This window comes from Antedon bifida, chromosome 9 (assembly GCF_963402885.1).
Source record: "Antedon bifida chromosome 9, ecAntBifi1.1, whole genome shotgun sequence".
Lineage (NCBI taxonomy): Eukaryota > Metazoa > Echinodermata > Crinoidea > Comatulida > Antedonidae > Antedon > Antedon bifida.
The window spans coordinates 6,568,737-6,592,312 of NC_136234.1; the positions used below are offsets into that span (position 1 = coordinate 6,568,737).

The window sequence follows — 23,576 nt, forward strand, 5'->3', positions numbered from 1 at the left end:
GTACTTGAGCACAGTAATAATAATATGATTTAGTTAATTTAGCACTGTGCGCTACCATACCCATTTTGTATGTACTTGCGCACAGTGATAATAAATGGGATTGAGTTTAGCATTGTGCGCTACTATACCCATTTTGTATGTACTTGAGCACAGTGATAAAAAATAGGATTCAGTTTAGCACTGTGCGCTACTATACCCATTTTGTATGTACTTGCGCACAGTGATAATAAATAGGATTGAGTTTAGCACTGTGCGCTACTATACCCATTTTGTATGTACTTGCGCACAGTGATAATAAATAGGATTCAGTTTAGCACTGTGCGCTACCAAACCCATTTTTTATGTACTTGAGCACAGTGATAATAAATGGGATTGAGTTTAGCACTGTGCGCTACCTTACCCATTTTGTATGTACTTGAGCACAGTGATAATAAATAGGATTGAGTTTAGCACTGTGCGCTACTATACCCATTTTGTATGTATTTGCGCACAGTGATAATAAATAGAATTGAGTTTAGCACTATGCGCTACCATACCCATTTTGTATGTACTTGCGCACAGTGATAATAAATAGGATTGAGTTTAGCACTGTGCGCTACCTTACCCATTTTGTATGTACTTGAGCACAGTATTAATAAATAGGATTAAGTTTAGCACTGTGCGCTACCTTACCCATTTTGTATGTACTTGAGCACAGTGATAATAAATAGGATTGAGTTTAGCACTGTGCGCTACCTTACCCATTTTGTATGTACTTGAGCACAGTGATAATAAATGGGATTGAGTTTAGCACTGTACGCTACCTTACCCATTTTGTATGTACTTGAGCACAGTGATAATAAATAGGATTGAGTTTAGCACTGTGCGCTACCTTACCCATTTTGTATGTACTTGAGCACAGTGATAATAAATAGGATTGAGTTTAGCACTGTGCGCTACTATACCCATTTTGTATGTACTTGAGCACAGTGATAATAAATAGGATTTAGTTTAGCACTGTGCGCTACCTTACTTATTTTGTATGTACTTGAGCACAGTGATAATAAATGGGATTGAGTTTAGGACTGTGCGCTACTATACCCATTTTGTATGTACTTGAGCACAGGGATAATAATAGGATTTAGTTAATTTAGCACTGTGCGCTACCATACCCATTTTGTATGTACTTGCGCACAGTGATAATAAATGGGATTGAGTTTAGCATTTTGCGCTACTATACCAATTTTGTATGTACTTGAGCACAGTGATAATAAATAGGATTCAGTTTAGCACTGTGCGCTACGATACCCATTTTGTATGTACTTGCGCACAGTGATAATAAATAGGATTCTGTTTAGCACTGTGCGCTACTATACCCATTTTGTATGTACTTGAGCACAGTGATAATAAATAGGATTGAGTTTAGCACTGTGCGCTACCTTACCCATTTTGTATGTACTTGAGCACAGTGATAATAAATAGGATTGAGTTTAGCATTGTGCGCTACTATACCCATTTTGTATGTACTTGAGCACAGTGATAATAAATGGGATTGAGTTTAGCTCTGTGCGCTACCATACCCATTTTGTATGTACTTGAGCACAGTGATAATAAATGGGATTGAGTTTAGCTCTGTGCGCTACCATACCCATTTTGTATGTACTTGAGCACAGTGATAATAAATAGGATTGAGTTTAGCATTTTGCGCTACTATACCCATTTTGTATGTACTTGAGCACAGTGATAATAAATAGGATTTAGTTTAGCACTGTGCGCTACCTTACCCATTTTGTATGTACTTGAGCACAGTGATAATAAATGGGATTGAGTTTAGGACTGTGCGCTACTATACCCATTTTGTATGTACTTGAGCACAGTGATAATAATAGGATTTAGTTAATTTAGCACTGTGCGCTACATACCCATTTTGTATGTACTTGCGCACAGTAATAATAAATGGGATTGAGTTTAGCACTGTGCGCTACTATACCCATTTTGTATGTACTTGAGCACAGTGATAATAAATAGGATTCAGTTTAGCACTGTGCGCTACTATACCCATTTTGTATGTACTTGCGCACAGTGATAATAAATAGGATTCAGTTTAGCACTGTGCGCTACTATACCCATTTTGTATGTACTTGAGCACAGTGATAATAAATAGGATTGAGTTTAGCACTGTGCGCTACCTTACCCATTTTGTATGTACTTGAGCACAGTGATAATAAATAGGATTGAGTTTAGCATTGTGCGCTACTATACCCATTTTGTATGTACTTGAGCACAGTGATAATAAATGGGATTGAGTTTAGCTCTGTGCGCTACCATACCCATTTTGTATGTACTTGAGCACAGTGATAATAAATGGGATTGAGTTTAGCTCTGTGCGCTACCATACCCATTTTGTATGTACTTGAGCACAGTGATAATAAATAGGATTGAGTTTACCATTTTGCGCTACTATACCCATTTTGTATGTACTTGAGCACAGTGATAATAATAGGATTTAGTTTAGCATTGTGCGCTACCATACCCATTTTGTATGTACTTGAGCACAGTGATAATAAATAGGATTGAGTTTAGCAATGTGCGCTACCTTACCCATTTTGTATGTAATTGAGCACAGTATTAATAAATAGGATTGAGTTTAGCACTGTGCGCTACTATACCCATTTTGTATGTACTTGAGCACAGTGATAATAAATAGGATTGAGTTTAGCACTGTGCGCTACCTTACCCATTTTGTATGTACTTGAGCACAGTGATAATAAATAGGATTGAGTTTAGCACTGTGCGCTACTATACCCATTTTGTATGTACTTGAGCAAAGTGATAATAAATAGGATTAAATTTAGCACTGTGCGCTACTATACCCATTTTGTATGTACTTGAGCACAGTGATAATAAATAGGATTGAGTTTAGCACTGAGCGCTACTATACGCATTTTGTATGTACTTGAGCACAGTGATAATAAATAGGATTGAGTTTAGCACTGTGCGCTACCTTACCCATTTTGTATGTACTTGAGCACAGTGATAATAAATAGGATTGAGTTTAGCACTGTGCGCTACTATACCCATTTTGTATGTACTTGAGCACAGTGATAATAAATAGGATTGAGTTTAGCACTGTGCGCTACCTTACCCATTTTGTATGTACTTGAGCACAGTGATAATAAATAGGATTGAGTTTAGCACTGTGCGCTACTATACCCATTTTGTATGTACTTGAGCACAGTGATAATAAATAGGATTGAGTTTAGCACTGTGCGCTACTATACCCATTTTGTAGGTACTTGAGCACAGTGATAATAAATGGGATTGAGTTTAGGACTGTGCGCTACTATACCCAATTTGTATGTACTTGAGCACAGTAATAATAATAGGATTTAGTTAATTTAGCACTGTGCGCTACCATACCCATTTTGTATGTACTTGCGCACAGTGATAATAAATGGGATTGAGTTTAGCATTGTGCGCTACTATACCCATTTTGTATGTACTTGAGCACAGTGATAAAAAATAGGATTCAGTTTAGCACTGTGCGCTACTATACCCATTTTGTATGTACTTGCGCACAGTGATAATAAATAGGATTCAGTTTAGCACTGTGCGCTACTATACCCATTTTGTATGTACTTGAGCACAGTGATAATAAATAGGATTGAGTTTAGCACTGTGCGCTACTATACCCATTTTGTATGTACTTGAGCACAGTGATAATAAATAGGATTGAGTTTAGCACTGTGCGCTACCTTACCCATTTTGTATGTACTTGAGCACAGTGATAATAAATAGGATTGAGTTTAGCACTGTGCGCTACTATACCCATTTTGTATGTACTTGAGCACAGTGATAATAAATAGGATTGAGTTTAGCACTGTGCGCTACTATACCCATTTTGTAGGTACTTGAGCACAGTGATAATAAATGGGATTGAGTTTAGGACTGTGCGCTACTATACCCAATTTGTATGTACTTGAGCACAGTAATAATAATAGGATTTAGTTAATTTAGCACTGTGCGCTACCATACCCATTTTGTATGTACTTGCGCACAGTGATAATAAATGGGATTGAGTTTAGCATTGTGCGCTACTATACCCATTTTGTATGTACTTGAGCACAGTGATAAAAAATAGGATTCAGTTTAGCACTGTGCGCTACTATACCCATTTTGTATGTACTTGCGCACAGTGATAATAAATAGGATTCAGTTTTGCACTGTGCGCTACTATACCCATTTTGTATGTACTTGAGCACAGTGATAATAAATAGGATTGAGTTTAGCACTGTGCGCTACCTTACCCATTTTGTATGTACTTGAGCACAGTGATAATAAATAGGATTGAGTTTAGCATTGTGCGCTACCATACCCATTTTGTATGTACTTGAGCACAGTGATAATAAATAGGATTGAGTTTAGCATTGTGCGCTACTATACCCATTTTGTATGTACTTGAGGACAGTGATAATAAATGGAATTGAGTTTAGCACTGTGCGCTACCATACCCATTTTGTATGTACTTGAGCACAGTGATAATAAATAGGATTGAGTTTAGCATTTTGCGCTACCTTACCCATTTTGTATGTACTTGAGCACAGTGATAATAAATAGGATTCAGTTTAGCACTGTGCGCTACTATACCCATTTTGTATGTACTTGAGCACAGTGATAATAAATAGGATTGAGTTTAGCACTGTGCGCTACCTTACCCATTTTGTATGTACTTGAGCACAGTGATAATAAATAGGATTGAGTTGCATTGTGCGCTACTATACCCATTTTGTATGTACTTGAGCACAGTGATAATAAATGGGATTGAGTTTAGCTCTGTGCGCTACCATACCCATTTTGTATGTACTTGAGCACAGTGATAATAAATGGGATTGAGTTTAGCTCTGTGCGCTACCATACCCATTTTGTATGTACTTGAGCACAGTGATAATAAATAGGATTGAGTTTAGCATTTTGCGCTACTATACCCATTTTGTATGTACTTGAGCACAGTGATAATAAATAGGATTGAGTTTAGCACTGTGCGCTACTATACCCATTTTGTATGTACTTGAGCACAGTGATAATAAATAGGATTGAGTTTAGCACTGTGCGCTACTATACCCATTTTGTATGTACTTGAGCACAGTGATAATAAATAGGATTGAGTTTAGCACTGTGCGCTACCTTACCCATTTTGTATGTACTTGAGCACAGTGATAATAAATGGGATTGAGTTTAGCACTGTGCGCTACCTTACCCATTTTGTATGTACTTGAGCACAGTGATAATAAATAGGATTGAGTTTAGCACTGTGCGCTACCTTACCCATTTTGTATGTACTTGAGCACAGTGATAATAAATAGGATTGAGTTTAGCACTGTGCGCTACCTTACCCATTTTGTATGTACTTGAGCACAGTGATAATAAATAGGATTGAGTTTAGCACTGTGCGCTACTATACCCATTTTGTATGTACTTGAGCACAGTGATAATAAATACGATTGAGTTTAGCACTGTGCGCTACCTTACCCATTTTGTATGTACTTGCGCACAGTGATAATAAATAGGATTCAGTTTAGCACTGTGCGCTACTATACCCATTTTGTATGTACTTGAGCACAGTGATAATAAATAGGATTGAGTTTAGCACTGTGCGCTACCTTACCCATTTTGTATGTACTTGAGCACAGTGATAATAAATAGGATTGAGTTTAGCACTGTGCGCTACCTTACCCATTTTGTATGTACTTGAGCACAGTGATAATAAATGGGATTGAGTTTAGCTCTGTGCGCTACCATACCCATTTTGTATGTACTTGAGCACAGTGATAATAAATGGGATTGAGTTTAGCTCTGTGCGCTACCATACCCATTTTGTATGTACTTGAGCACAGTGATAATAAATAGGATTGAGTTTAGCATTTTGCGCTACTATACCCATTTTGTATGTACTTGAGCACAGTGATAATAAATAGGATTTAGTTTAGCACTGTGCGCTACCTTACCCATTTTGTATGTACTTGAGCACAGTGATAATAAATGGGATTGAGTTTAGGACTGTGCGCTACTATACCCATTTTGTATGTACTTGAGCACAGTGATAATAATAGGATTTAGTTAATTTAGCACTGTGCGCTACATACCCATTTTGTATGTACTTGCGCACAGTAATAATAAATGGGATTGAGTTTAGCACTGTGCGCTACTATACCCATTTTGTATGTACTTGAGCACAGTGATAATAAATAGGATTCAGTTTAGCACTGTGCGCTACTATACCCATTTTGTATGTACTTGCGCACAGTGATAATAAATAGGATTCAGTTTAGCACTGTGCGCTACTATACCCATTTTGTATGTACTTGAGCACAGTGATAATAAATAGGATTGAGTTTAGCACTGTGCGCTACCTTACCCATTTTGTATGTACTTGAGCACAGTGATAATAAATAGGATTGAGTTTAGCATTGTGCGCTACTATACCCATTTTGTATGTACTTGAGCACAGTGATAATAAATGGGATTGAGTTTAGCTCTGTGCGCTACCATACCCATTTTGTATGTACTTGAGCACAGTGATAATAAATGGGATTGAGTTTAGCTCTGTGCGCTACCATACCCATTTTGTATGTACTTGAGCACAGTGATAATAAATAGGATTGAGTTTAGCATTTTGCGCTACTATACCCATTTTGTATGTACTTGAGCACAGTGATAATAATAGGATTTAGTTTAGCATTGTGCGCTACCATACCCATTTTGTATGTACTTGAGCACAGTGATAATAAATAGGATTGAGTTTAGCACTGTGCGCTACCTTACCCATTTTGTATGTAATTGAGCACAGTATTAATAAATAGGATTGAGTTTAGCACTGTGCGCTACTATACCCATTTTGTATGTACTTGAGCACAGTGATAATAAATAGGATTGAGTTTAGCACTGTGCGCTACCTTACCCATTTTGTATGTACTTGAGCACAGTGATAATAAATAGGATTGAGTTTAGCACTGTGCGCTACTATACCCATTTTGTATGTACTTGAGCACAGTGATAATAAATAGGATTGAGTTTAGCACTGTGCGCTACCTTACCCATTTTGTATGTACTTGAGCACAGTGATAATAAATAGGATTGAGTTTAGCACTGTGCGCTACTATACCCATTTTGTATGTACTTGAGCAAAGTGATAATAAATAGGATTAAATTTAGCACTGTGCGCTACTATACCCATTTTGTATGTACTTGAGCACAGTGATAATAAATAGGATTGAGTTTAGCACTGAGCGCTACTATACGCATTTTGTATGTACTTGAGCACAGTGATAATAAATAGGATTGAGTTTAGCACTGTGCGCTACCTTACCCATTTTGTATGTACTTGAGCACAGTGATAATAAATAGGATTGAGTTTAGCACTGTGCGCTACTATACCCATTTTGTATGTACTTGAGCACAGTGATAATAAATAGGATTGAGTTTAGCACTGTGCGCTACCTTACCCATTTTGTATGTACTTGAGCACAGTGATAATAAATAGGATTGAGTTTAGCACTGTGCGCTACTATACCCATTTTGTATGTACTTGAGCACAGTGATAATAAATAGGATTTAGTTTAGCACTGTGCGCTACCTTACTTATTTTGTATGTACTTGAGCACAGGGATAATAATAGGATTTAGTTAATTTAGCACTGTGCGCTACCATACCCATTTTGTATGTACTTGCGCACAGTGATAATAAATGGGATTGAGTTTAGCATTTTGCGCTACTATACCAATTTTGTATGTACTTGAGCACAGTGATAATAAATAGGATCAGTTTAGCACTGTGCGCTACGATACCCATTTTGTATGTACTTGCGCACAGTGATAATAAATAGGATTCAGTTTAGCACTGTGCGCTACTATACCCATTTTGTATGTACTTGACCACAGTGATAATAAATAGGATTGAGTTTAGCACTTTGCGCTACCTTACCCATTTTGTATGTACTTGAGCACAGTGATAATACATAGGATTGAGTTTAGCATTGTGCGCTACCATACCCATTTTGTATGTACTTGAGCACAGTGATAATAAATAGGATTGAGTTTAGCACTGTGCGCTACTATACCCATTTTGTATGTACTTGAGCACAGTGATAATAAATGGGATTGAGTTTAGCACTGTGCGCTACCTTACCCATTTTGTATGTACTTGAGCACAGTGATAATAAATAGGATTCAGTTTAGCACTGTGCGCTACTATACCCATTTTGTATGTACTTGAGCACAGTGATAATAAATAGGATTGAGTTTAGCACTGTGCGCTACTATACCCATTTTGTATGTACTTGAGCACAGTGATAATAAATAGGATTCAGTTTAGCACTGTGCGCTCCTATACCCATTTTGTATGTACTTGAGCACAGTGATAATAAATAGGATTTAGTTTAGCACTGTGCGCTACTATACCCATTTTGTATGTACTTGCGCACAGTGATAATAAATAGGATTTAGTTTAGCACTGTGCGCTACTATACCCATTTTGTATGTACTTGTGCACAGTATTAATAAACAGGTTTAGTTTAGCATTGTGCGCTACTATATACCCATTTTAGTTTTACTTTGTGAGAGGTCTGAGTAAACGGAACCAGTGGTCACACCCTAACTTATACTGGACGACTAAGGAGGTACCCTAGTATAATCCCACCAAGTGACTCCCAGGAGCAATCCTCCATTTTCTCACAAATACAGTATCAAATTTCACTATAATATTAAAAATCGTAATTGAGTTACACTCAGATTTAAAAGATGAGGGCTGAGTAAACGGGACCAGTGGTCCTACTCTAACTTATACTGGACGACTAAGGAGGTACCTTAGTATAATCCCACCAAGTGACTTCCAGGAGCAATCCGCCATTTTCTCACAAATACAATATCAAATTTCACTATAATTTTAAAAATAGTAATTGAGTTACACTCAGATTTAAAAGATGAGGGCTGAGTAAACAGGACCAGCGGTCCTACTCTAACTTATACTGGACGACTAAGGAGGTACCCTAGTCCCACCAAGTGAATTCCAGGAGCAATCCGCCGTTTTCTCACAAATACAGTATCAAATTTCACTATAATATTAAAAATCGTAATTGAGTTACACTCAGATTTAAAAGATGAGGGCTGAGTAAACAGGACCAGCGGTCCTACTCTATCTTATACAGGACGACTAAGGAGGTACCCTAGTATAATCCCACCAAGTGACTCCCAGGAGCAATCCGCCATTTTCTCACAAATACAGTATCAAATTTCACTATAATTTTAAAAATAGTAATTGAGTTACACTCAGATTTAAAAGATGAGGGATTAGTAAACGGGACCAGTGGTCCCACCCTAACTTATACTGGACGACTAAGGAGGTACCTAAGTATAATCCCACCAAGTGACTTCCAGGAGCACTCCGCCGTTTTCTCACAAATACAGTATAAAATTTCACAATATTAAAAATCGTAATTGAGTTACACTCAGATTTAAAAGATAAATGCTGAGTAAACGGGACCAGCGGTCCTACTGTAACTTTTACTGGACGACTAAGGAGGTACCCTAGTATAATCCCAACAAGTGACTCCCAGGAACAATCCGCCATTTTCTCACAAATATTGAATTTCTAATACTATAGAAACCTTAACCAATACTGAAAATGTGAAAAATACACAAACGGCGTTTCATAGCTATTGTCGGCTGGAAAAAATAAAAGTGGGCTGGCTTATTGTGTCGGCTGGCTTATTGTCGGCTAGCTTGACACAAGCCCAAATGTGCATGTAAAAAACACTGCAACTTATCTCTTGTTTGATGATTTAATTAGGGGTTTAGACTGAACTTCAAGCTATTTATTAGCTGATGGGGTGCGCACGAAATTTGCAGAACAGTGGAATATCTTGTTTAAGTTGCCTAAATTTAAGAACAACACAAAAAATAGCAGTTGTGTTGTTTTTTGTTTTTATGGGGGCGCACTTTGCGAAAAGATTTTCCACCATGGCGTGGCGGTCGACCGGTTCAACGCATGAAGATTTGATTGGAAAATTAAGAGGTAAATCGTTGATAGATTATAATTAATAGATTATTTGGTAGACAGGTTGTTTATTTTATAGTTTAGCTTGGATTGCATGTATGCTATCAATGATTTTGTAACTTAAACATCAAATGTTGGGGTTCAGTTTGTAGGCCGTTACCATTTTGTAATGATGAGCAACTCGAGCGGAAGGGTTGAACGTCCGAAACGACTCCCTGCGCTGGTGGATGTCTTGCCAATGAAAGTTTGATTTTATCACTGATGGCCTAGGCAACTACAAGTAATAAATTCATCGAATGACATATAACCTGCCCAGATTTTAAAATTGCCTCACTTCGTTCATTATTTGTTCACTTTAATTAAATAATTTGAATGTGGAATATCGATCAAATTATTTTAATAATTTATAAATTAAATTAATAAATATAGAAGTAGAACTAAGAAGTAGGACAGAACAGAAGTCATAAAGAGGCTATATTATTAATTAGTATTTTTTATTTCAGAAAATGGAATTATTACAAATGAAAAAGTATACAATGCAATGATGAAAGTGAACCGAATGCATTATTCGAAACATAACCCGTTTAACGATGCCCCACAGTCTATTGGTAGGTTAAAATACACAGAGGAGGCTACAGTACAGAGTACATATTAATGTTATAATTGCAGATGGTAATGCCATGTTTGTTCTGAATTTTAATAATAATTATTAAATAATTATTTTACAGGTTATGGGGTAACAATTAGTGCACCTCATATGGTAAGTCAACATAATGATATACAAATGGCATAATAATATACATAATGATGATATACAAATGGCTGATAAAAATAATGCCTTGAGGTTTTAAGATACATACACAATTGTGTTAAATCTTGCTTTTCAGTAAATTCTCTCTCTTTGTTATTGTACCCTAAAATTATTTTTGAATGCATTGTTTTTTAGCATGCACATGCGTTAGAGTTATTAAAAGACCAGTTAAAGGAAGGTAATAAAGCGCTTGATGTTGGGTCAGGTAGTGGCTATCTGACAGCGTGTATGTCATATATGGTATGTTGAAAACATCTTAACATTTTGTTTATTTATCTACCAGAATGATATAACATACAATAACATACATTACACAGTGATGGGGATAGGCCCAAGGCCTAAAAATGGTGAATGAAGGCTGAGCTTAATTTGATGTCCTATCTTTTGCATTACAATCTGCAAAATCCCCCCCCCCCCTACTTTTTGGATCTGCCCCTGTTACAATATATAATGGGCAGGGTCAGCAAAATACATTTCTGCAACTCAAATGAGCCAGCTAATGTGGTTCTTCAGTGTTATCAGCATTAGGAATTATTGTGGTGTAATCAGCATTAGGAATTATTGTGGTGTAATCTGTATACACACTACAGTACATTGGTAGCGTCCATTTTGTTTGTCATCCATTATTCAGGTAGGAGCGGAAGGCTTAGTGGTTGGAATAGATCACATTAAGGAACTAGTGGACGGTTCAAGAGAACATATTCAACAAGGAAACCCTGAACTCTTAGACTCTGATAGGATCAAGTTAGTTAGTAAGTTACACTTGAATGGTTACAGCTGGTTGTAATAACATCTTAAAATTGAAATCTCAATATTTCTTTTGTCTTGTTTTGGAGTTACTTTTTTTGTATTATCTGAAATATATATTTCAGTGGATCATTTTCATCATCATTATCATCATCATCTTCATCATCATTATCATCATCATCACTTTCATCATAATCGTTATCATCATCATTATCATCATCATCATTATCATCATCTTCATTATCATCATCTTCATCATCATCACCGTTATTATTTTTGGTCAAACTATACCTTTATCAACATTTCAGCCTCATCATCTATTATTATTACAATTACTATTGTTATATCATTTTTTATTAATCATACAGCATACCTGTATACAAACAATTAATATCATTCACAAAGCATTATGTAATTATTTCTTCTGTTTTTTTTTTTAGTTGGTGACGGTAGATTAGGAGATCCAGAGCATGCTCCCTACGATGCGATTCATGTAGGGGCAGCTGCTCCCACAATACCTGAAGCTGTAAGTAGGTCTACCTTGTCACCTAATTCTCAAGAATTTTAATATGCAAGCAAGCTTAAGTTTTAATTATTATATATTTTTATTTTATCGTAATTTTGTATTCTACTTATCCAGTTGTTTATTTTATTAATCAGCTTTTGGAGCAGTTAAAACCAGGAGGACGAATGATTGTACCAGTCGGGCCGCAAGGAGGAAGCCAAAACCTAGAACAATATGACAAACATCAAGACGGTAGCATTACAAAAAAACAACTAATGGGGGTTGTATATGTCCCCCTCACCAGCAAGGAAAAGCAATGGCCTGGAAGGTGCTACTGACTTTCATTTACCAGTTTATTTTGGGTAATTTAGGTGTCATTATGTTTGGTGAAATGTTGGTTGCTAACATTTTCAATTTAGTCCAGTCAATCTAATGATATACCCACCACAAATTGCAATAGTAACAAAGCAAGTATTTTTTAATTCCATATAAAGTGTAGAGCAACATACTAAAAGTCACCGAAAATCCAAGCATTGGGTCAAGGGGTCAGAGGTCAATAAAGGTCATTTTAAGTCAAAATTAATATGCCCCATTAATTACATATATTTAACCATTCGAAATACATTATATACAAGTTTGATTTATGTCATCCGAAAGCTTATTAAATTTCCTATTCAGCGATATCAAACTTATAGTCATAACATGTTATTTAGAATGTCATTTTTGCGGAAAAACACAACATAATGTGTCAATTTTGGCAAAAAATGTTGTTTTAGCTGTAATCAACAATGGTATACACACAGGGATACCCTGGGGTGAACATTTCAGTCCAAAGCGATACACTAATGACAGCTCAAGATGCAGATGAGTGACATCTCCGTTCCTGTTGCTTCTGGATGATCTACATTCCATTTTTTCCAGATGGCATTTGTGTTGCCATGGTTACAGTATTTATATTGGGATGTATAAGTATTTTAACGATTTTTTAACCAGTAGAAATACAAAGATGTTCAACAGCAGTTTGACAATGACCTCCATGTTGTATGACGTTCGGACCATCTGGACTGGATTGAAAGGGTTTCTATGAGAAGCCTCAAAGAAAACCAGAGGTTTGGCAAGAGATATAGGAATGAGTACATCCAGACCAAATCTGCGCTGAAATGTATGTAATGCCTTGCAATAGTATCAGGGCGTTACTCCAGCAGCGGCCAACATAAGACCTTATGGCCACACGTCAGGGACACAATGGCAATTGAAAAATACATTTGGTTACGACTCAGAGACTTCATACCATTGATACGGGAGTTACTGCAGGTGATTCGGAATATAAGCAATGTGGTATTAAGCATTGAATATTTTGGCCAGAAAGTCTTGCAATGTATTCAAGATCCTGGCAATAAAGTCATATGTACATACAAATATGTGTGCATTGATCCTACAGTTCCAGAGGAGACTCGAGGTGACAACATGAACATGAACTTTGTTATCCACCAGCACTTTTTGAAACTACCAACTTACAATACTTTCAGCTAATAAACCAACATGATGCTATGTGGAAACAACTTCTTCTGAATAGTCTAACACATCCAAATCACTGAATGATGTCCAGTAGGCCTACATTCTAGATGGTAGTGCTCTACTGCACAGCATTCCATGGAATAGTGTAGAGATCTGTAAAAAATATTGCTCTGCCATCATAGTCTTTGATGATTATGAAAGCGGTTCATACACCAAAGACGGCGCACATGGTAAGGCGTGTCAGGTGGTAGTGTCCCTGTACATTTTACCAGTGACATGTTCCACAAAATTAGATCACTTTCTGTAACAAACAACAATTTATAAATCTTCGTAACTAGTATTTGAACAACATGGCAATGAGTGAATGCAACTGCTGATGCAGATGTTCTTTCGGATAGTACAAAAAACCATTGAATCAGCAAACAAGAAAACATCTGTCATTATCCGATGACACGGATCTACTAGTGCTCCTCTGCAGTCAACTCTGCAGTCAAGCATTTAAAACATATTGTGATATTCTTTAGACTGGAACTGAGATGCTGGACTATCAAACTGGTTCAAACAGTACTTTTGAGAGACATCTGTGATAACCTTCTGTTTTCTCATGCGATACTGGTGACACAACATCCAGAGTTTTCAGAATTGGCTCTAAAAAAAGCTTGTCATTGCACTTATTTCTTACATTATGCTGTAGTCTTCAGATGCAAACAAGCTACAAAGGATGACATTGTGATTGCTAGAGAAAATGATTTAGTGTGTCTGTACAATGGACGACCTGGAAAACGTGGAATGCCTTTGACTCCATCCCATCTACAAGTACAACCTCGCATATCGCCAACTTCATAATCGTACCACAACCAAGGTACTTAACATCATGTTCAAGTTCAAGTTATCTTTTAGCAATGGAGTGGGGTTGATATGTGTACCGAGGATTGGGGATGGAAGATCAGATGATGGAAACATGGTTCCTCTACACACAGACTTAAAGCCAGCACCTGAGTATCTCCTTGAAGCATTCAGGGGTAACTAGAACTACATGTGGTGAATGCAATGGCATTTCACTGTACTAATACCCGAACAAGAAAGTGATACTGATGACATATAAGTTGTGAGTCCTTTTCTATTTGAAGGGTTTAACAATATCATCCCACACGGAGCAATTCAAATAAAAAGGTCTGGATTAAAATGATCCTACAAAATATACAAAAATATAACAATACACAGTACAATATAACAAGAGTCAAAGTTCAAGAAGAGTTCAGATGGCAACTGGCAAAAACGAATTTCTTTTCCGGTTTGTTCTACATGCATCGAAAGCGACACCCATGAGGCATGAGCTCGTAATCACTGTACAAGGCATGGTTAACATTTTTTAGAATAGCTCTACTTTTTTCTAGAGTTTGCATGTCACAGAAGGAAGATAAGCTACAAAGTTGACAACCTATTAATTTAGAACTTAAGTTAACAATTCTTTGTAGTGAGTTTCTCTCTTTGACCCTAAGACCAGCATATAAAGGAAAAAAGTTAAAACGTTCTTAATAAAGGAATTATAAAAAAAACCTGAGAATTACTTTATCTATCGACATTAAAATGGTTCAGCTTCCTTAACAGATAAAGTCTCTGGTGTCCTTTCTTTACTATTCATGCCTCTGTATTTAATTCCCAGCTGAGATTGTCCTCAAATATAGTACCTAGGTATTTAAAGGAATGGACAATATCGCTGGTTCGTCATTTATGATGGATACCAGAGGGCTGCGTCCTTTCTCCTTCCTAAAATCTACAATCATGTCCTAGGTTTTGGTCACATATTGGGTTCCAAGTAGAAGTTTCCACAAAATTGGATAAAACAATCTAATGCGGAACCGTCCTGTGAATTTTGAAGGAGAGACAGCAAGACAGTGTCGTCAGCAAATTTGACAAGATGACTATTGTCCTGTTCTCTGCGACAGTCATCATTCTTCTAGCTAGCATTATTTTTCCTATTTCATGATGATACAATAGGTACAGGAAAAACATTATTTGCACCAAATACTACCAAAATATAAATAAAATATATATAACCATAATTTAGTTTTACGTAAAAGGTCAATGACCTCTATAGTTACATAAAAACTGTTGTATCAATTGGTTTTTAGAGTAAGCAATACATATTATACACATTTGTAGTTATTTAGATGTTATTGGCAGGCATAAAATAATGTTACCTACTACTACACTACCTGTTGTTGATAACAATTTATCATTATTATAGGATTATTTTTATTATTGTTATTATTATTTATTTATTTATTATAAGTGCATAATTAATTCAAAATACTTAACATCATTTTTCCTAATTCATATGACGATAAGGTACAGAAAAAACACAAGTTACATCAAATGCATCGACAATTATGGAATAAGACATTGCATGTTAATAATTTTGTTAGGAAAAATTTGAGTTTTTGTAAAAGGTCAATAACCTTTTGACCTCTAGTTACGTATAACTGTTGTATTAATTGTTTTTTTAATGTATATTAGTAGGATATATATACTCTACACATTGGTACTAAAGCTATTTAGATATGATTATAAAATAATAGATTATAGGCATAAACGCTACCCCCTACCCCAAAATTGTTTACATTACATTTGATCAAGAATCAATTTCAATAAGAATAGTACATCATTACTTTTAAAATTCTTCTAGTTAACATCATGTTTCCTATTTTATATATCGATAGGTACAGAAAAAACACAATTTTGATTAAAATGCATCCACAATTATGGCATACGATATTGCAGTTAATCATTTTTTTAAGGAAAAAATGATTTTTTGTAAAAGGTCAATAACCTTTTGACCTCTAGTTATATAAATAAGTGTTGTATTTTGTTTTTTTAAATTGCATTTTAGAAAGAAATATATATTCTACACATTGATATCAAGATTATTGAGATTGGATTATAAACCCACAAGTTATGGGCATAAATGTTACCCCTACCCCAAAAATATTTACGGAATAAAATCACTATATAGTTGTTGAGATTACGTAAAAAATAATGTGTTCCAATGCTTCAATTTTCGGTGACTTTTAATATGTCATTCTAAACTACATTTGGAATTAAAAAAATCAATGTTTCGTTACTATTGCAATTTGTGGTGGGTTTACCTCTAAATATCACTAGATTGACTGGACTAATTCCAGTCCAGATCAATTCTTGGTTTATTTTTGGTATATTTTATTTAGTTTTTTTCCCACAAAAATCCCTATTAAGGGGAAAATTTCAGTTGTTTTGTTAGTGGCCCCTGAATGAGGGGTACCCAATTAAGGGGGACATTTTTTGGGTCCCAAAAGTGTCCCCTTAATAGAGGTTCTATTGTAATTACATTTTTATTTATTTTTTTTGTTATATGAACACACAACTATAATAACTGTTTGTTTGCTTACAGTTCAAAGAAAAGGGAGCTATAACATGAAGCTTTACAAAGAAAGGAGCGCCCTCTATTGGTGATTGGTCTTTCTAGCGCAGAGTTTGCTGTGGCATTGTTGAAAAACAGTTATGAAATACTAACTCTTTAAATGAACTGGATGATAATACTGAGCTCAGACTACATAATGCCTCCTGTATTCATATAAACCAAAAATGGGCATTCTATTACTATATATGGACATTGTATCATATATGGGTGTGTCATGACTATATATGGATGTAGTAATCTGGATAGAACCAAAGGTCCTAAACAGGTGTAAGGTTTGCTTTATATAAAGTTAAGAAACGTTATTAAACATTTTTAATTTTGAACTTTCAATCGAAAATTTCAAATTTGTTTTATATTCATAAAAGTTAATGTTTGCAGTATTTACTTAATAGTTAAACTTGCCTATTGTGATAAATTGATGGCCTTAGTCAGCATGGGGCAGGCGGTCGTCTGCTTTTAGCCTCTGACACCATAAACATGATGATAAAGATCATTATTATAAGTTTTAAAAACATTGTAATATATTTTAAAGGCTCTTAAGAGATAAGGGATGGATAAGATGCTTATAGAATGTATGCAATAATAATAATACGTGGTTCTTATATAGCGCATAATGCTTCACATTATTACCCCGGTAATAAATAGGCTGTTCATTTTTTATAACCAGGGCACTATGAATAAATTAAGGGCTAGCAGTTTTTAAAAAAATAATTTAAAACAAGGGCACTTTTTTCCTGGAGTTTGGAATATAAACAAATAAAGGGCTATAACAATGTTATTACTAGGAACAAGATATTTTGCATATACCATAAGCACAGATACTGCTTGCATGACTACTCTATATGTTGATACTTATTTGGCTGCTGCAGTTGTACATTATGGTAATGGACTTGTATTATAATAAATTAACTATAACAAATCAATTTGTCTCGTGTCTATATGTTTTGTTTTTGCAAGGCCTTGATGAAAAACACTGTTGGGTAAATAAAGTGTTTTTTCCCCTGAGAAAATAAAGTATTATTAATATCTACAATTGTTATGGTAGACAATAAGAGCATTTGGTAGATGTACAATAAATAACTGTGTGTTGAGAGTGATTGGATTGAAGCTTTCAATTTCAAAAATCATATAAGTCAGTCAAATAAGTTGATTTATAATGTAAATAGTAATAGCGCCCCCAAGTATACCACATTCAACAAGTTATCAGAGACAACTCCAGAACCAGTGAAGAAGAACCACAAGTTCGTCGGTAAACATCACAGCAATCTGGAAGAAGAAGGCGTGTGGGTGGAAGTAGGTAGCTCAAATGTTTACGTAAACAACAAATTTGTATCATGGAATATTGACAGTAAACATACTTCAGTCTAGACGATTTATAGTTTATTTAGCAACGATAGAAATAAAGGAAAAAGAAGCAAACTTGGTAAAAACACTGAAGTAGTACGCGCACTTCCTACTCTCCACCAGTAGCAGCAGGACCAGCGATCCGCCCTTAGTTTCACCTCTGCCTGTCAACAACTACCGGTAACTCAAGGCTAAAGCTAGCCCGGGCTATTCAGCTTTATGTAATTTGAATGTACGCATATTTAACTTGTTTATGATACGGTAGTAACACTTCACTATGGCTGGGGCAAATACTAGATTAAAGGTGAAACAATTAGAAGAAGTAAAGATACCAGATGAATTGAAAGAAGGTGGAAAGTTTATGAAATGGAGTGATGAGGTAAGTAAGGTGTCAGTGTAATTTGATTGTTTATTTTGTTAATATTCTATTCTTGTTTATTCTAGGCTAGTATGTTTGTTTAGTTATTAATTATGTACTTTATTTGTTTGTCAATGTGACTGATATCAACGTTAAACCATTAACACATTGTAAACTAAATAAAATGATTAATTTAAAATAATGTGTTAATACATTTTTGTTCTTGAGAATGATGGTGGTTCTGAAATGTCAATATTTTTTGTCATTAAATTTTATTTTTAATTTATAGTAAACATTAATTCGTAAAATAATTAATTACAAAAAGTTACATTTAATAATATTGAACTTGACAACCAACATATTACAGTAGAAGGAATTAAATATTACATTGTTTTCCTCAAATTTTTAAACAGATTTTAGAAAATTGATCTCATTACTATATTAGCATGCTGTACATTATATGACAGAGTATAACCTCAGGTCTAAACATGGAGTAAAGAACCCCGGAGTATGTACCCAGGCATGCTTGAGGCCATTCAAACAGCATGTTTTAGATTTTCTTCAATTCCTAATTCCATATTTTTGGGGGAAAGGGGTGAGGATCGAGTGGGTGCGTGCGTTGAGGTTTTTTGAGGTATTGAGAAAACCCTTTAAATACTAAGTCTGTACAACACGAATATCTATTTTTATGAATTAATATTCACAATAAAAGGTAAAACCAAACTGTTGAGAGAAAATAAGAATAAATTTTACTGTACGTACTTGTCCTATTTTGATAATAATAAATTGTGATACGGACAGACACGGATGTTTCCATGGAAACCCAGACCCTTTTATCAGTGATTGTTATGTGTGTGTATGTATATAGAATAACTAGAAGATTATCTATTGTTGTGAAAGGGCATTCACGATAATTATCTGTGTCTAATGACACAATCTAATGACATAATTAATTTAGACTTGCTTGTCATTTTCATTGTTCAGTGCACCTTATTTTTAGTATATAATTATTCAACTTTATATAATTGATTTAAATATATGAAACCTATTTTTGGAATTGTTTTTTTAGATAATGTTGATACCGGTAATTTTGTCTGTAACCATAGTAACTCAACATAGAATCTATCACAAAAAATGAGAAAAATCCCCCAATTGCGGAATATTAAATATTGCTAAATATACAAATTTATATTCTAAAATTTGTCATGTGAGTAATGACAGATATAAATAATAATTTATTTTCAACAAATCTGTGGATTGTTAAGGTGTCAAAGGTCGATAATAATTAACGCTTCAACGCATCTGATACTTGAGTGACATACAAGTAGTGCCTGTATAAGAACGACTCACTCCTTTTAAACAAGAATGCTTTTAATGCTCCATAACCACTGTATATCATATAACTCATAACTTCTTTTTTACCTATTGTTATTCTTAAAAGTCTATTGATTACATTTTGTTTACTGTTTCTAGTCTATTTATTAGTCATATCAAATGTCGTCTGACCAATCACTGTTAATTAAAGGTGGCAAAACAAAACAGGTAATATTTCATAAAAGTGATAATTTTGATATTTAATTATTAAAATAAATTTTAAATAAACATGTGTTATTTTAAGGTTTTCGAGTTAAAAAAAGCGAGTATGTTTTTTTGGGGGGGTTATTTTTATTTCAATATGACATGAATACAGAAAAAGTTTACATAATAGACAACAAAGCAACTAGAATCATATTGAAGATCTATACTAGAAGAATAAATTATTCTTGTCACGTAATTTTCAAACTAAAATAAAATAATTAACTAAGTAAACAGATAAAGTACTGTAAATGAGACAATAAATCAAATACGTAACACATATTATTTTTTAAAAACAGAAAATTTGAGCATTTCTGTCAAAATATAGTTTTGAATATATCTCATATTTTGACTAGGAAAGATTCAAGAGGTTGCCACTAAGTGATTTTCCTCTTGGGCTGTTTGCTTAATTATTGATAAATAAAATATCCGCACAAGATGGGTTTAAAAACTTCAGTACAATTGCAGTCATTTTAATACCCGATGGATGCGTTCAATAGCAAAAATGTGTATAAGAAAACACACAAACACTCCCTTTAGAGATTATTGGAGAATCAAATTATAAATTAAATCTTCATGCAATATAAATGTGCAAAATCCTATTAATGTCGTAAAAAACATAAGTTTTTACTTATGTGTTTTATGTATTTTGTTTACAAAGTGGGCGGAGCTTGCGTTAAAAAGTTTGTGGAGACAAAAAAACATAACATTGTTGAATTTACCAGCAGACATGAAGGAGAACAGTACATATAATTTTATTTTCAAATTCAATAAATGGATAAAAGGATTTAAATAACAAAAGATTAATGAATTGGATTTTTATTGTTCAGATCAATTCAATAGTTAGTATTTATACACTGATATTATTCTTAGAAATCTGTGGGTGTACAAACAGTTTTATTTTGAAGCTTAGAAATTTTAAAAAATGGGTAAACAGTGGTTTGATGTTTTGAGTTTGCTTAAGTTAAGATACAATACAGTATGAATACAGATGTATACAATACATTAGATTAGATATACAGATTTTAGTGTGTATTCACCAATGCTGTGTATACTTTGGACTTTGTACAGTAGCAGTAGCAGTAGATGAACATAAATTACTACTTTTCACTAGCACCTAACAACAGCTTACAATTCATTATTTAAGTATATTACATAGCCTATGTAAATATGTGAACGTGATTGGTTGAAACTGCATCACATGACTACCGCTGCGTAAATCGTATATGTGCTTACAATTCATTATTTAAGTATATTTCATGTAATCATCAATCAAATGTAATAAAGCATAAAGCTCTGTCTACACTATCACATTTGATGTGACAAAAAAATGTGATGTACCCATATATGGACATGATGATATCATATCACTACCATATTTAGGCATATCACTATCATATTTAGGCATATCACTACCATATTTAAGCATATCACTACCATATTAAAGCATATCACACTTTTTTTTGTCGTCAAACACCTTCATCCCATAGGGATATACAGTACAGTACCTCAATTCTTGTGGTTTCCGTAACAAGGCAGAAGTGGTGTACATACAGTATGTTACTGTATATTTAAAAACACGGTTTCTGAAATGGAAGCAATTAACTTAACAGCAAAAACTGATTCTGTGAAATGGCAGCATTCATTCACGGATAAATGCCATAGTTCAAGTTTCAATTGGTATTGTTGTTGTTGCATTGTTAATCTGCTGCACACTTTCAGAAACCAACCAACACATTTTTATTTTTACTACATATATTACTACTAAAATTAATATAGAAAGTTACTGTTGGATAGAGATTGTTTTGAAATTCTATAAAAATTGTGTTTAAACTTGTCTTTGTACACCCCTGTTTTTAAATTCTGTCTACTACCCTTGATTTCAGCATAGATTTTATAGGTCTATGATTTCAGTATTTCAGTATTTTTTTTATTGGCGCTCAGAATCAGTGCCACACACCCTTCGGTGAGCATAATTTGATTGGAAGGCAACTTTTTTTAAACAATTTTTTGTAATGAATTTTTTCAGAAAGAATTTGTGTGCTCTAATCGACCATGAAATCTTATTTTGCGGAGTATTTTTAAAGTTTGAACACCACCATAATTAATAATAATTTTGTTTTTATTCACACTTTATCTTGCATGTGTCGTTGACTAATGTTCATTTAAGCATATTAAACAGCTGACCTGGCTGGCTGGAGATGTAATCCTGATGATGAATGCGCAATAATAAACTAAATGACCTTCAAAATCTATTTTTTAAATTTTAATTATTACATTATTATTCCATTTCAGAGTTCATCAATTATTCCTGTAAACTTGAAGATTAATAAGTACTTTTTATATTGGACTGACCAACATAGGGTAAATATTTTATAATTTATTGAGATATTAATATTATTATTAGGAAGGCTCTTTAATAGGTGTTTTTTAGTTAATAAAATTGTATACAGTATATTATTATGGAAATTACAAGTGCTGTGAGTAGATCTAGCATAACTTAGTTTTGATGATGCAGAGCCTTCCTAAAGACACAAACCGAATGTCTATATTAGGATGCTTCTCATTGGATAACAAAAGAACTCTCCCGCAGACTATGCTGCGTACTGTACAATCGTTGCCTGCAGTAATAGTTTTCACTCTTAGGGCGAATGCCGTAAACTTTGCCTAGGCAGTCTTAGGCTAACGTTTTGTAGACAAACCATAACCTTTCGGATCTGGCGAGCAGTGAACCATGATGAGAGGTAAAATTGCTACTACGCAGCAATATAGCCCTACAGAACTTTAGGATTTTAGGATCTACAAGCTACAGTACTCATACTAACAATTTACTTAAGTATTAATTATAGAGATTGCTTAACACAACTTGACACATAAAGGTACATGGCCTAATGACTTACATCTCAACATCACTTATCATGTTAAAACATCATTATAGCAGCCCCTGGTATCAGTGAAGAATCTTAGATACTTTCACAAAAGGCAGCATCCTTTACATACAGTATTCTTACAATATTAATGTTAATTATATCATAGTTAGGTAAAAGATTTGTATTGTCTGTTTCGTGCCTAGCTTACTTGGATAAACCAACAATAGCCCTTTCTCCTCGAAAAGTAGAAATTTTCATTGAACACCCCTCTCGACAAATGGTATGATCTTTTTAAAACAAGTCAATTGGCCGAGCAGTTAATCCAAACACCAGTGTGTATAGTCAGATTCAAATTCCAG

General features: G+C 34.5%; 2 protein-coding genes across 11 annotated transcripts in view; both read left to right on the forward strand.

Annotated features, from left to right (window-relative positions):
* Positions 1–9,762: 9,762 nt before the first annotated feature.
* On the forward strand, positions 9,763–17,984 carry LOC144852757 (protein-L-isoaspartate(D-aspartate) O-methyltransferase-like). 2 transcript variants are annotated; one of them, XM_078710720.1, is made up of 8 exons: positions 9,763–10,047; positions 10,533–10,637; positions 10,758–10,789; positions 10,976–11,080; positions 11,472–11,592; positions 12,028–12,113; positions 12,248–12,454; positions 17,041–17,984. In XM_078710720.1, exons 1-7 carry the CDS (start codon positions 9,858–9,860, stop codon positions 12,428–12,430), a joined length of 822 nt encoding a protein of 273 aa, XP_078566846.1. In that variant the 5' UTR covers positions 9,763–9,857; the 3' UTR covers positions 12,431–12,454; positions 17,041–17,984. The 2 variants fall into 2 exon arrangements, with proteins under 2 accessions (XP_078566846.1, XP_078566845.1); XM_078710719.1 differs by having other exon boundaries at positions 12,248–12,420.
* A 286-nt stretch (positions 17,985–18,270) lies between these two features.
* Positions 18,271–23,576, forward strand: part of LOC144852420 (1-phosphatidylinositol 4,5-bisphosphate phosphodiesterase beta-1-like) — a 42,483-nt gene continuing 37,177 nt past the window's right edge. For 5 of the 9 annotated variants that reach the window (XM_078710216.1, XM_078710213.1, XM_078710214.1 and 2 more), the window contains exons 1-2: positions 18,272–18,793; positions 22,643–22,711. In XM_078710216.1, coding sequence (XP_078566342.1) covers positions 18,692–18,793; positions 22,643–22,711 — 171 coding nt within the window. In that variant the 5' untranslated portion in view covers positions 18,272–18,691. Of the gene's footprint in view, positions 18,794–22,642; positions 22,712–23,576 lie in introns of all 9 variants that reach the window. The other 4 variants (XM_078710210.1, XM_078710215.1, XM_078710218.1 and 1 more) reach the window with 1 other exon arrangement.